This window comes from Schistocerca serialis, chromosome 5, assembly GCF_023864345.2.
Source record: "Schistocerca serialis cubense isolate TAMUIC-IGC-003099 chromosome 5, iqSchSeri2.2, whole genome shotgun sequence".
Taxonomy (NCBI): Eukaryota; Metazoa; Arthropoda; class Insecta; order Orthoptera; family Acrididae; genus Schistocerca; species Schistocerca serialis.
In genome coordinates, this window is record NC_064642.1 from 303,535,842 (window position 1) to 303,550,013 (window position 14,172).

General features: G+C 37.2%; 1 protein-coding gene across 1 annotated transcript in view; it reads right to left on the minus strand.

Moving 5' to 3' along the window:
- The window catches only part of LOC126481136 (piwi-like protein Siwi), a 127,554-nt gene extending 116,141 nt beyond the window's left edge, over positions 1 to 11,413 (minus strand). The window contains exon 1 of the mRNA XM_050104686.1: positions 11,261 to 11,413. Within this exon, the coding sequence (XP_049960643.1) occupies positions 11,261 to 11,394 (134 nt within the window). The 5' untranslated portion in view covers positions 11,395 to 11,413. The remainder of the gene's footprint in view (positions 1 to 11,260) is intronic.
- Between the last annotated feature and the right edge of the window lie 2,759 nt (positions 11,414 to 14,172).

Here is a 14,172-nt window from a genome sequence, read left to right on the forward strand (position 1 = left end):
ACTCTATCCTGTGCAGTTCTTCACATCCAAGTAACTACTGCACTCTACATCCTTCTGAATCTGCTTAGTGTATTAATTTCTTGGTCTCCATCTACTATTTTTATTCTACATGCTTCCCTCCAATACTAACCTGGTGATCCCTTGACGCCTCAGAACATGTCCTACCAACCGATCCTGTCGTCTAGTGAAGTTGTGCCACTAATTCCTCTTCTCCCCAATTCTATTCAGTACCTCCTCATTAGTTACGTGATCTACCCATCTAATCTTTGCATTCTTCTGTAGCAACACATTTTGAAAGCTTCTACTCTCTTTTCTAAACTATTTATCGTTCATGTTTCACACCCATACATGGCTACACTCCATACAAATACTTTCAGAAACGACTTCCTGACAAATCTATACTCATGGTCAAAAAATTTCTCTTCTTCAGAAACACTTTCCTTGCCATTGCCAGTCTACATTTTATAGCCTCTACTTCGACCATCATCTAATCTAATTCCCTCAGCATCACCTGATTTAATTCAACTACATTCCATTATCCTCGTTTTGCTTTTGTTGATGTTCATCTAATATCCTCCTTTCAAGACACTGTCGATCCCGTTCAACTGCTCTTCCAGGTCCTTTGCTGTTCCTGACGCAATTGCAATGTCATCGGTGAACCTCAAAGTTTTTATTTCTTCTCCGTGGATTTTAATTCCTGCTCCAAATTTCCCTTTTTTTTCCTTTACTGCATGCTCAATATACAGATTGATTAACATCAGGGATAGGCTACAACCATGTCTCTCTCCCTTACCAACCACTGCTTCCCTTTCATGCCCCACAACTCATAACCACCATATGGTTTCTGTACAAATTGTAAAAAGCCTTTCGCTCCCTGTATTTCACCCCTGCCACCTCCAGAATTTGAAAGAGAGTATTCCAGTCACCATTGTCAAAAGTTTCTCTAAGTCTACAAATTCTATAAACGTAGGTCTGCCTTTCCTTATCTAGCTTCTAAGATAAGTCGTAGGGTCAGTATTGCCTCACGTGTTCCAACATTGCTACGGAATCCAAACTGATCTTTCCTCAAGGTCGGCTTCTACCAGTTTTTCCATTCGTCTGTAAAGAATTCTTGTCAGTATTTTGCAGCTGTGACTTATAAAACTGATAGTTTGGTAATTTTCACACCTGTCAACACCAGCTTTCTTTGGGATACGAGTATAAGGCCCAATGACGACAAGGAGTGCAAATACACCCACGATCCACTGGCACAAATTAAACCTAATATGTTTTAGAATTGTTTAGATGTGTCAGGGGAAAGTAAAATCGGGTCTCCTAATGAACATAAAGTGAGCTCAAATCAAAAAACTTGACAAGTACAAAAAAGGACATTTTTTGTTGTGTCTCATTAAATATTCCAGCCAGTTTTCCTGCTGTGGTAACTTCCGAATCAAGCTAGTTATAAATTTCAAAATTTAACTGCACTTTACCAAGGCACTGGAGATAACATGGTAGTAAAGTTGTTGCAGAAGAGCTGCAAAACAATTCTAGGAAGTGCCATCGAGTGTTACACCATTGTCGTATGTGTAAATTTTGATGAAGTTCGTAGCAGTGTGTGATAGTTTTTCAAAAAGAATTCACGTTAATGAGAATTTGAAAGTGGCTTCTTACTTTGCAATATTACTCACGTGCTACTTTAATTCCAGTGTAAAGTTTAGCATATGGTTTACGTTATGCTGAACTTAATACTGGAATTACAGTAGCATGTGTGTAATATTGCAAAGTAAGAAGCCACTTTCAAATTCTTCACATTCAAAATTAGCGTATGGTTTACGTGAGAATAGAAGCTTTTGAAATGTGGTGCTACAGAAGAATGCTGAAGATTAGATGCGTAGATCACATAACTAATGAGGAGATATTGAATAAAATTGGGGAGAAGAGGAGTTTGTGGCACAACTTGACTAGAAGAAGAGATCGGTTGGTAGGACATGTTATGAGGCATCAAGGGATCACAAATTTAGCACTGGAGGGTAAAAATCGTAGATGGAGACCAAGAGATGAATACACTAAGCAGATTCAGAAAGATGCAGGCTGCAGTAGGTACTGGGGGATGAAGAAGCTTGCACAGGATAGAGTAGCATGAAGAGCTGCATCAAACTAGTCTCAGGACTGAAGACCACAACAACAACATGGTTTATGTGAAACATGAGTGCACCAATTAAAAATGATACAAATTTATTGTTATGGTAAATAGCGGCTTAACCACTATTGATTTCTTTAAAAATGAGGAATCTCAATATCATAGGGGCCCTGCCCGCAGAAGTGTGCAACAGCAGCCTAGGGTGGGTTTCTTAACCACAGGGATTCCAAGCTTGTTAACACACAATCCGTATCACTTCAGGCGGGGGTGGGGGGTTACCTTCATAGTCTCTGATGTTATTGAATTTGGCACATGTTAAAATTCAGGAATAATTAAGAAACACACATTTTTTATTTTCTCAAAAAAAAAAATTCCTGCCCCAGGATACAGGCCTCCAACGATGACACTGCGAACACCATTCTGAAGATGCAAATTTTGGAAATTTTTTTTTTAAATGCTGCATCTCTGCAATAGTTCTGAATATTTTGTTAGAGTCTTTATTTGAAAGATAATTGCTTCATGATTACAATGGTATCTTCCTTTTAGACATCTCTGCCAAAGTTCTTTATTGTCACCTTTTGAATTTTTTTATAATTTAGAGAAATTTTTTTTTCGAAAATTCCAATACAGAAAATTTAGATTTTTTTCTGTTGATTAGTACCATGTAGTACTACAGTCTCTGTAAAGCAAAGCTTGCACTTTTAAGTTGGACAGGTTTTATTTTTAAAAAATCATTTTTTTTAAACTTTCAAGGATAATTTATGTCTTCACTGAAGTTGTTTCTTACTAATTTCTTTGTTACAGTGTTTATTTCCATTGTCTCTGCAGTTATTTCTTTTCACTTTCTTTGTTGCGAGATATTTCTTACACTTTCACTGTTGCCAGATATTTTTTACTTTGCTTGTCAGATTCTTTGTTGTGGTTGTTCATTGCACGTTTCTGTATTGTAATTGTTCAGTGCTAATTTGTTTACTGAAGAGGCTTCTAAGAAATTGAGACCATCCAGTGAGTTCTGTGTTTTCGTGAGGAATTTGCCTGTTGACACAGTTGCAGTGTGTTTTGTGAAAAGGACTGTTTGAAATGTCTTCTGACTGGGGCCACAGGAGAGTGAAGTGAGCCGACTATTTTCATATCCATAAAAGAGTGATATCTATTAAAAAACAGACTTTGTTCACATTGGGAACAAGTGTTCTCATTAGAAGACTCTTGTTTCAAAGTGAAGATGTTTCCAGTGACAACTTTTTGTGTTCTAAATGTTTTGAGAGAATAACAGCAATGATAGTATCTGAACAAGGTGAAGCCTCCTGTGGTGGAGATAATACAGATTTTCCATCAATAGAGGAAGAATTAAATACCCTGAATCAGGTGCTAGTCCTGTTAAGGAACCGGCAGTGAAGTCCAGTCATGCATCAAGAAATCAGAGAATTCACTAAAGCTATGGATGAATATACTACAGCGAAATTGACCACACTCTTCAAAGTACAAATTCCATCTTCAGAAGATGGATGCTCCTTTTGCCAAATATCAATTCAGCTGTTGAGTATTGTACACCCTAAAGTGAAAAAGTGCAAGTTTTAACTATTATTCCCCAGATACATTTTCAAAGAAAACAACTTTAAACCTCATTCCATCACTACAGAAGTACATGGTGGACATATCAAGAAATGTGAGGTCTGTAAAAGGAGTCTTGGGAAGACCAGATCCCAACTATGGTCATACTGAAGAAGCAGCTCAAGTTCAAATAGTGCAGTCATTCTATTTGGAAGATAAATGGGACTGTTCTAACCAGAAGGCCAACAAAAAAGACACCAAGTGTAACAGATGAAGGTCAAAAGTTGTGAAAGTGAAGAGGTATATGACTTGCAGTATTAAAGAAATTTCTGCAATTTATTAGAGCAACTATACAACTTCACATATTGGAAGATCAAAATTTTATGCACTAGGAGCGAAGTGGGTTCAACACCCACCTAGAGATGTCTATGTGAGTCCTGCATGAATTTTGAACTTTGTGTGGTAACTTTGAAGAACTTACTGGAGCACATGATGTATGACACCTTGGCTGGGTGTGTGAATTCATTAGTAGTCTGTGATGTAAAGCAAGAGACTTGTTTGTTTCAAGAATGTGGTGACTGCCCTGGAAATGGAGGGCTGTCTTTGCAGACAGTTGGCCTGGAAGATGTGGCAGATAACTCTGCAGAAATTACACATGTGACATGGGAGGAATATAAACTAATTAAGAAAACTGTTGCCTTTGACAGTTTCATCAATGAACTTGGTAAATGGTCAGTGAAAGCAGTAACACCCCAGCATCTGCAAAAATTGCAACAACACCACATTGCAGAAGTGAAAGGGTGTTTAGTGCTTCACTGTAATTTTGCTGAGAACTCCTACGTAATTCTCCCACAAGAAGTACAAGGGTATCATTGGAGTAACGACCAGGTTTCAATTTTTACAAGAGTAACACATTTTCAAAACAAGACCACAAGTGTTGCAGTTATAAGTGATGACATAGGACACGACTCAGCCCATGCTTTGCTAGCAATCGCAAAATTTTTCAACTGCAAACAGGGGTAGTGAAGATCATTATTTCTGACGGTGCTCCATGTCATTTTTAAAAATTGTACCAGCTGTTCAAACTGAGTATGTCGCTTGTGCCGACTGACTGAATATACAGTGCTACTGGTCACAGGAAGGGGCCTTGTGATGGTACTGGAGGCCTGGTGAAGCACCAAGCTACAAAACAATCTTTCCAGATCAAATACAGCTGCGATTCAAAATGCCGAGGATTTTCATGAGAGAGTTACTGAAATCTTACACTTCCACAGCCCTCATTCTTTTGTCTAAAGAGGAAGTCTAAGAATTCCATGAGCAGAAAAATGAAGAATGGTCCAAACAAACCACTACTGTTAAAGGAAGTCAGAAGACACATTTTTGGACTCAAAAGTGATGGGCGAACTCATATTGCACACACTGTAAAGAGCAAAAAAGAAGAAATTCCGTTCATTCGGCCAACACCTCAGAAACAGCTGGATAATATTCAGATTCATAACCTGAAAAAAGGGGGATGTTTGTGGCAGGTGTGTGTGACTGATGGTGGATTGCAGAGATTATAGACACCAGTTACGAGTTAAATGAAATTGTAGTGAACTTATGCTAAGACATGGACCAGCTGCTGGATATAGGTTTCCAGCTATAGGACAGCAACAACCCAATCAGTGCTCACTTCCTGTTCACAATGTTTTGAAGATTGTAACTGCTCCAGTTCCTATTGGTTCAACAGGAAGGCATCACTACATCAAAGGAACATACTGAAGCAGTGGAACACATGTTTAGTTCATTGACTGGCGAACTTCAGTACAAAACGGAGAGCACAGAAGTTGTACAAATTGAAATCTAAGTCTTTGGTCCTTTCACATACATTTTGGAACCATTTAAAATGCTTGAAAAATGAGTTTCTTACTTATCTTTTAAAACTAAAATTATGTTAAATAAGGCTAGGTTTTGATTTTTATGTGCCTGTTAGATGATAATGTGGCAATGAAACAGGTTTTATGTATGGCAAAAATTTCAATTGTTTATAAAACCTGTTCAATCTTATAGTAGTAGCTATCCTTTCCAGGGAATGTAGAACTACAGGGTACTAATCAACTGAAAAAAATTCAAAATTTTATGGATTGGCATTTTAAAAAAAAATGCTTTTCCATAAATTACAAAAAATTCAGAAAGCTATAGTAAAAGAACTTTTCTGTAAAAGTCCAAATGGAGGATTTCTTTGTAACCATAAAGCAATTATCTTTCAAATAAAAAAAAATAAAATAAAATAAAAAAAATAAAAAAACAAAATATCTAGAACTGTTCCAGAGATACAGCATTTTAAAATTGTTTCCAAATCTCACATCTTCAAAATGGTATGAGCAGTGTTATCTTTGGAGGGCTGTATCTTGGAGCAGAAATTTTTTTGGAGAAAACAAAATACATGTTCCTTACTTACTCCTTCATTTTAACATACGCTACATTCAATAATATCCGGGGCTATAGAAGTAACATTGTTTCCTAGCCTGCATGAATTGATATGGACTATGCCTTAAGGGTTTGTTTCCATGGGGTCTCAAACCTGGTGACATTTATTTACGGGTCCCATGTCAAACCTAGAAGAGTTTTCTTTTAGGATCTGAAGCTTACATTTACTCCAAGCTACTTGAAATTTTTAATGCTTTCAATAATTTGCTATTGAATATCACACAGAAAATTATACCGACAGCCATACAGTGTTACCAGTGAAGCTAGAGTAACTGCAACAACGAGCTGTTCTAGAACCCAACACTCATTACTCTTTGATGGGCAGCAATCTGAATTTGTTCAGTTACGATAGTTCGTAAAGCACATTAAACCATCCTGCTAAAGTCTGATGTTAATATACAAGGTGTTTATAAATGAATGTCAGGGTTTACTGGATAGGCCGCAAGGGGCCCAATGACAGAGCTAGCTTTGCACGGTGTCCACATTCACCCTACCTAACACCATGCGATTTTTTTCCTTTGGGGCTTCATCAAGGATCATGCATACGTGCCTCTGCTACCAGCAGACCTCCCTGAATTAAGAAACCAGATTGAAGCAGCTGTTGCTACAATCACTGAAGACACACTTATCAATGTTTGGGAAGAATTCGGCTATAGACTTGATGTGTGCCATGTGACAAATGGTGCTCACATTGAACATTTATAAGTTTCTTGGTAAAGCTGAGTTGCTCTTTCATTTGACATTTCATTTATAACTGCAAGTTTAATATAATAAAGTGTTAAAAACCCTGATACTCATTTATAAACACCCTGTACTTCCTTTACCACTATCACTACTTTTGGCCAGAATTGATGCTGCATCATTTTAACTCTTAATCTGAATTACTGTTTCATTTGTTTACAAAAATGGTTTTCTCCAGTTCCTGATAGACTATGCCCATGTTTAAATCTCTCCCCTTGTGGCACTTCATTTCCTTCAATACCCTCTTTGCAGATGAAAGCCACTCTACCACCATTAATGCTTTCAGTACTGAACATCACTTTATCCCATCGCTTGACTTCTAGCAAAAAATTTCATTCTGTCGTCATTCCAGATTCTCTTATTACGGCATAAATCAACAAAATTTTTGATAAGTTTGGTGTTGGACACTGGAGTCATCACTGGAATAATTCAGGTGGAAAATCTGTATGAGCTGCTTTATATATTTCATCAGCGTAATTGTGCCATGTCACCAACAGTGAAAAAAATTCAGATTCTATCTTCTGATTCTGAAGAAAATAGATGACATATATAAGGAATGATGCTTGACTATTTAACCTGTGGAAACCTCACTCACCATCCTGAAAGATAAATGAATAATTTTCTATGAAATCCATTGGGATAAAAATTCATCCTTCTTTCAATCAAATTTAAAGACTGAGACACTAACACTGATGTTTAACAATGTAATGATGGACTGAACTACAAATTTTTGTTCCAACTTCTTCAATGAAGAAATAGGCCTACTACTTTCTTTACAGTGTTTCAGGTTTTATACGTCAGGGTCATTTCATACCAAGTGATCCCAGAAAAAAATAATAGACAGCTCGACCATCTCAGAAAATTCTGATATTTGATTCCCTAATGTCTAGTGGGCTCAAAAACATTTTAAAAAAAATTTTATTGGTCGAGTCCAACAAACATTGGGGAATTCACCCAATGAATATCGATTTTTTCTGGGATGGTCAAACAACCAGTGCTGACCACTTGGTACAGATTGACCCTTCCAGCTGACTTCCTACTCATTACACCTTCTGTCTTTACTTTTCCCTTAACATTATTAAATAATTTCAAAACACAATAAAATGTGTTAGATTTACTTTCAGTACCAGTGTAACACAGTCATGTTTTCGCTGTGTCTTTATCTTATGTTTTCAGTGCCTTATATGCTCGCAATTCAAAACAAAATGACTTTCTTAGGTGGTTTAAAGCAAGGCGTTAATAGTGAAAATCACTGAAAAGCATTTGCAGCAAATATGTTTTTGTAAAAGTCTGCGAAGAATGTCCGACATTTCTACAAAAATGTCAACATTGCCCTCAGCTTGTATACTCTTGGAAAGCAGTTTATATTCCAGGGCCTTGTGACGGAATCGCACACCTCCACACCTCCTTCCAGAACATTGAAATCCTAACCACCCCTCCCCCCCCCCCCATCCCCCCCCCCCTCTCTCTCTCTCTCTCTCTCTCTCTCTCTCTCTCTCTCTCTCTCTCTCTCTCTCTCTCTCTCTCTTTTTTAAAAAAAGCTGCTAAGCTGCTATTTTCTCGGCCAGTTTCAGATCATCCATGTGAAAACTGATCACAAAATATCTCATCAGAACATGTAAGAAGTTTTACAGGGTGGCACTGTTTCAACCCTTTCAAAAAAATATTGCCTGAGATTACGTCTCGAAGCTGCCTAAAATTTAAGGGTGCACTGCTGAAAACTGTGTTTAGGAGTTTAACAACTGGCTATATCCCTGCAAATATTAAGTAGATCAAAGTAAAACTTTACCAATGTTCCGACACAACTTGGCATGGAATGGCTTACATCCTAATTTTAGGTCCCAACATGTAGAATTCCATTTTCATTGAAAGTTTCCTTCATTCTTTTGGCACAGAACCCATTGCATCTTTAGCCATCATCCTGGGAGTGTATCAGTGTGTCTTCCTTTTGTTGGTTGACTTCAATAAGTCCTCAACAGACAAGAAGCCCTTGTTTGAAATTACACAATCACGAAAGAGTTACAAGTCTGGAAAGTAGGAGATAAAGTACTGGCAGAAGTAAAGCTGTGAGAACAGTCATGAGTCATGTTCAGGTAGCTCAGTTGGTGGAACACAAGTACCCAAAAGGCACAAGCCCTGGGTGCAAGCCTCAGTCCAGAACACAGTCATCCCTCCAGGAAGTTTCAATCACATGTGTTCACATACTAGTATATTTCGAAAAATGTCTTAGGCCTATACAGGAAGATGCAACTGACACAAATGGCTTGAAAAATCTTCAGAAATGCGCAGCACAGGCAAAACTTAGTATCCACTCTAATTTCTAAAGGCATCCACAAGCTCGACAAGCCTGTATGAATCCCATTCGTCTTCACACAAGCCAAGCTTGCTTGTACATGCATTAATATGCGATTCAAATATGTGGTGCTCTGAGGATGACAATATGCTTGTTTCTGTTGTGATGCAGGGAAGGAACAATAAATAAGCATTGTGCATGGTGGACAGACTGGTAGATGACAGGAAAAACATCAAACTAAACTGAACTGAAGATATATCTACATGACTGGCATAATTATTGGTATTTCCAAATTAATGGACGAAATTTGGACCTATCATTCTTTAACACTCCTGTTTAATAAGCAGTATATCATCATCATCATCATCATCATCATCATCATCATCATCATCATCGGCAAAAGTGTGCCACCACACCAACGACTGAAAATTATACCGCAATTTCTCCCAAGCTCATCCGGCTATGAAACCTCATATACGTATCTGCAATCTCTCCCTATCCCAGATTAGTGAATACCTTTGATATTTTGGCTCCTTTAGTTGGTTGTGGTAAATTTAATAGAAGGGTGATAGAGATAATTGCTTTGTATCTTAAAAAAAGGTATATGCATCTCTTTGGCTTAGTGTAACACACATTCCATTTAATGTTCCTGCAGTAAGGCTAGCTTTCAGACATTTTGAATAAACTTTTCCTGCACTGTGCAGTTAATTTGTTTCACACAGTATGACACGGGGCTTGTATGTGTATGAATTTATCAGTGCACAAACTGAAATAGTCTTCATGCCCATGTAAAATTTTCCCACGGACATTCAAGCAAGAGCTCAAATTATGTTAAACATCTGGTCCCCCCACACAAAGTATAGTTATGTTCCACTGTATCTCCTGATGATTGTAGACACCAACAACAGAAGTTTTTGGTGGCAAACTCAAAAGCAAGTCAAGCTTTTCCATCTGCCCCTACACAGAAACAAAACAAATTGGAGACACTTTAAGTAACAGGCATATTTCTACTGACGACAGGAGTCTGACTCATAAAATGCAATGAACATAAAAAATAAATAAAATATAAAAAACAGTCACACAGTTACTCGAAATTATGAAAACAATGATTACAGACAGAGTACATGCAATATTTCACACTAAATGGACTTCAGTACTCTGTGCCTTCAGAGTTCAGATTTCATATCCTGGTATTAAATGGTTAGCACAGGCACCCTCATGTTACACTCACTAAAAATAAAAGTATCTGGTACGTATGTATGATGTATGTGTGTACCTGTTGAGTACACAAACCCCACCACCACCACCACCACCACCACACAGACCTGCATCTCTTTGGTAAATATAACAGGAGAAAACACACGAACAGCAATTTTTTTAAAATAATTGCTGTTATGGGCCATATAAGGAACTATTCTGCATCTGCAAGTAGCCTATTAACCTATCCTGTGCCCTGCAATGTTCGAAGTTCTGCAATGTTTGAAGTTAACAGTCGTTTACGAAGAATCCAATGGAAAAGGCCATTGCAAATTTTTATCTCACCTATTACAGAGCAACAGTTTTTTTTAGTTTTATTTATTAGATACACTAAGTAATGAAACTGTTCTTGCAAAGGTAAAAAAAAATAGTTGATGGTTCTCGGCTTTCTAGCTCCATGCAAGTACGATCATTTGTATGCTACGCCCTAAATGTAATGTAAATAAAAATATTCAAATCTTGCTGCAAACCTTGCGTCCATCAACAGCACGCCAAATACACCCGGCGTTCACATCAAGAGTTCCTATACACATATAAGTACACAACGAACAGACAACAGTCTTCCTTACATGTAAATTCCGCATCGAATTTCTGACAGCACTTACAATCACTTCCGATCATCAACATACACGCTTACGCAGTTACCTCCACCTGTTTCCCTTACAACTCACTAGAATACAATGGCGCACGATGTGTATCTATATATATGTATGTATTGTAGTTTATTGGAGTGGAGAAACTAAATCGGTGACAGACGATAAAAGCAACAATAATGACAAGACAACGTTTGATACAAAAAAAAAAGTACACACATTTCAACAAATACATACCTCAACCACTTCCACCCTTCAACCTCAAGGTAAAATACAACTCTACTCTGTAATCCCGCGCGGTAACACTGACTAAAGATGGCCACAGTAAACCGTACTACTTCATTCTTTTCACGCTTTAAAATCAGAGACATGAAAAGCCTACAAAGTAGAATAATAAATAATAGAAAATAATTTCACTGATTTTAGTAACAAAGCTGTAATCATTTTACGTAGCGGAAATTTTAGACACACCGTTTACATATATAAACCGACTAAATGAGTTTCTTTTCGCGAATCGACAAAAAATCGATTGTTAAAAATAACCGTAACCGATGTAACTCTCAACTATACAAAAATCTTCCGTAAGTCCATTCCACTACGTTACTTCACTAGCAATTCTCCCATAGAATAAAATTCAGGAACGCAGACCTCAATGTACAATTAACTTGAATTAGTATTCTGCTATTAAAGAAATACACGTACAACAGATATACAGTAGTTCAACCCGCAGTATTTATTTTCTTATTTTTTTCCATTTACAGTTGTCTGGCTCTTTGAATAATCTCACTTTTTCCTTCTGAAAACCAAAATTGGTCATCATAAGTTACTTCAGCCATAATTTATCCAAAAGGATGGAAGGCACAAAGAGATATACCGATACAAGAAATTTATGCAGGACTCAGAAAAAATGAAACAATATAAGAAAGAAATACGAAACTCATAAAATAACAGCATGGCAATTTCAACATAAAGCAGTCCAAATCGCAATAATTTCTAAATTTTTAATTTCAGGGACGAGTTTAGGACTATAACACCAACTTCAGACCCGAGGTTCTAGACGACGTGAAGAGTTGGTTCGTGCAGATGCTGAATAGTACCTATTGCTACATGTCACAACTCCTTACGCCCTATAGACCGAAACTGATTACCGGAACGAAAAATAAAGAAGTTGCAATTTGGACTGTATTTTATTACATTGCAAGTACAATGGTAGTCCCACAACGATCTCAAAAATGGAGAACAATGCATTTTGGAATACAGCAACAAAGCCGAAACAGATAAACACAGAAGTCAGATGTAAATATGCCTTAATGATAACCTGAATGAGCTGGTCAACCATGTGTCCTATTACTTTAGTAGTATAGAAATCAAACTTCAAGAAAAGTTCCCTGAAAAAACTACACAGCTCCAAATAAAAATGTGCAATACAAAAGTTGCTAGTTGCTGCTATGCAACACTGAAGAGGAAACCAGGGGGATCATCCATTAGCAGCATAAAAGAACCCCTGATAGTTACAATAAATACGCTGTTTACATCCAATTACGAGATGGCGCAGAGTAAAACTGTAACGTATTCAAAGCTCACGAAAACTGATATAGATACGCGACTATTATGCGCGAAATGCGTAAAAAATGGTGGTGATAAAGACAATCTGTGCTACTCATGTGCTGTAAAATTAAATAACTGTAAAGGTATGTTTACACGAACAAAAACGAAGAAATGTGTTTTGGTGCCACATGGCGATCACAAACTCGTAACGGACTCAGTATCGAAAGACGAAATAATTAAAGTGTTGCAAGAGGATAGAAACGTTCTGTTAGCGAGAATCAGCGAGTTAGAACAAGAAATAAGCAAATTTGTAAGCAGTGAAAAATGGTGTACAGTAAAAAGTGCGTCGGCCACTCACAATTTCAAATCGCAACTACAGATGCACTCTTGTTGTTATGTATATGCAACGTCAACGGTATCCAGAAAAAGTGCGTCTAACAAGTAAGTGCACTTTCAGACAAAGAAACTGTTCTGATGTCAGCTGGTAAAAAGCCAGTGCAATGTGTACGTGCAACTGAAGACAGTGTTTACATGCCAATCAGCTAAAACGAAACTGTAATGAACGATACCAATAGTGTTCCAGAAGATAAAGCACTTGAACATATGAAACAAAGTTACGAGTTAAGGAATGCAGTACGGAATCCGAAAGTTTTAATGGTGAGTGACAGACAAGGCAGGTACTGCAGAAAGATTCTGGAGACAAAACTAGACACAAAATATGACATTCAAAGTTTTATTAAACCAAATGCTCCTCTACGTGAAGTTTTTAATCGAATTGACTAATTAGCAGAAGACTTGAATGCGAGTGAAACTATTATATTAATGGCTGGGTCGAACGATACTGAAGAGTCCTACAACAACATTATGGAAAGTATTGATAACGTTTTACCAAGTGTTCTCCAACTCAGTAACAAGACAAATATCATTTTGCATCCAGTTCCCAAGATATTCGACAAAGGATATATAAACAAATAAATCAATGTGGTTAATCATCATTTAGTGCAAAAAGTGAACTGTTCAAAATCTTGCAACAATGGTGGAATATCCATAAACTTTGAAATGGAAAGACTGTCTCATGATAAATTCACACGTCATGGATTCCACTTGAACAGACAGAGGAAGGAGCAAGACTGTCTTCGTTAATTAAAATTAACAATCGTAGAAACGAGATGCATTTATCTCTGAATCGACCAGTCTACCTGAAGACATCAGTGTTTCACCAAAATAAATACAATGTGAAAACCAGTGAAAACAGTGAAAACCTGCCTAAAATCAAACAAATTCTATTTGACAAGTGGATTACCATTAGATGCACCACAGCAAACCAGCTAGCAAGAAGACACCACCCACACCTCAAAACAAGGAGGATTTTTTACAGCTAACAATAGTAGATGTAAAAAATACATAAGTGGTCAAGCAAGACACAATATAGTCACTGCTTCATACTTCAAATTGTTCCATCAGAATGTTCAGTCTCTTCTCAATAAACTGAAAGAAATACAAATCCTGTTAAATGATATGAGTGATATTTCTCTTTAATATATTTTACTGAGCACTGGCTAAATAAAGGCATGATAGAAGTAACACACCTACCTCAGTTT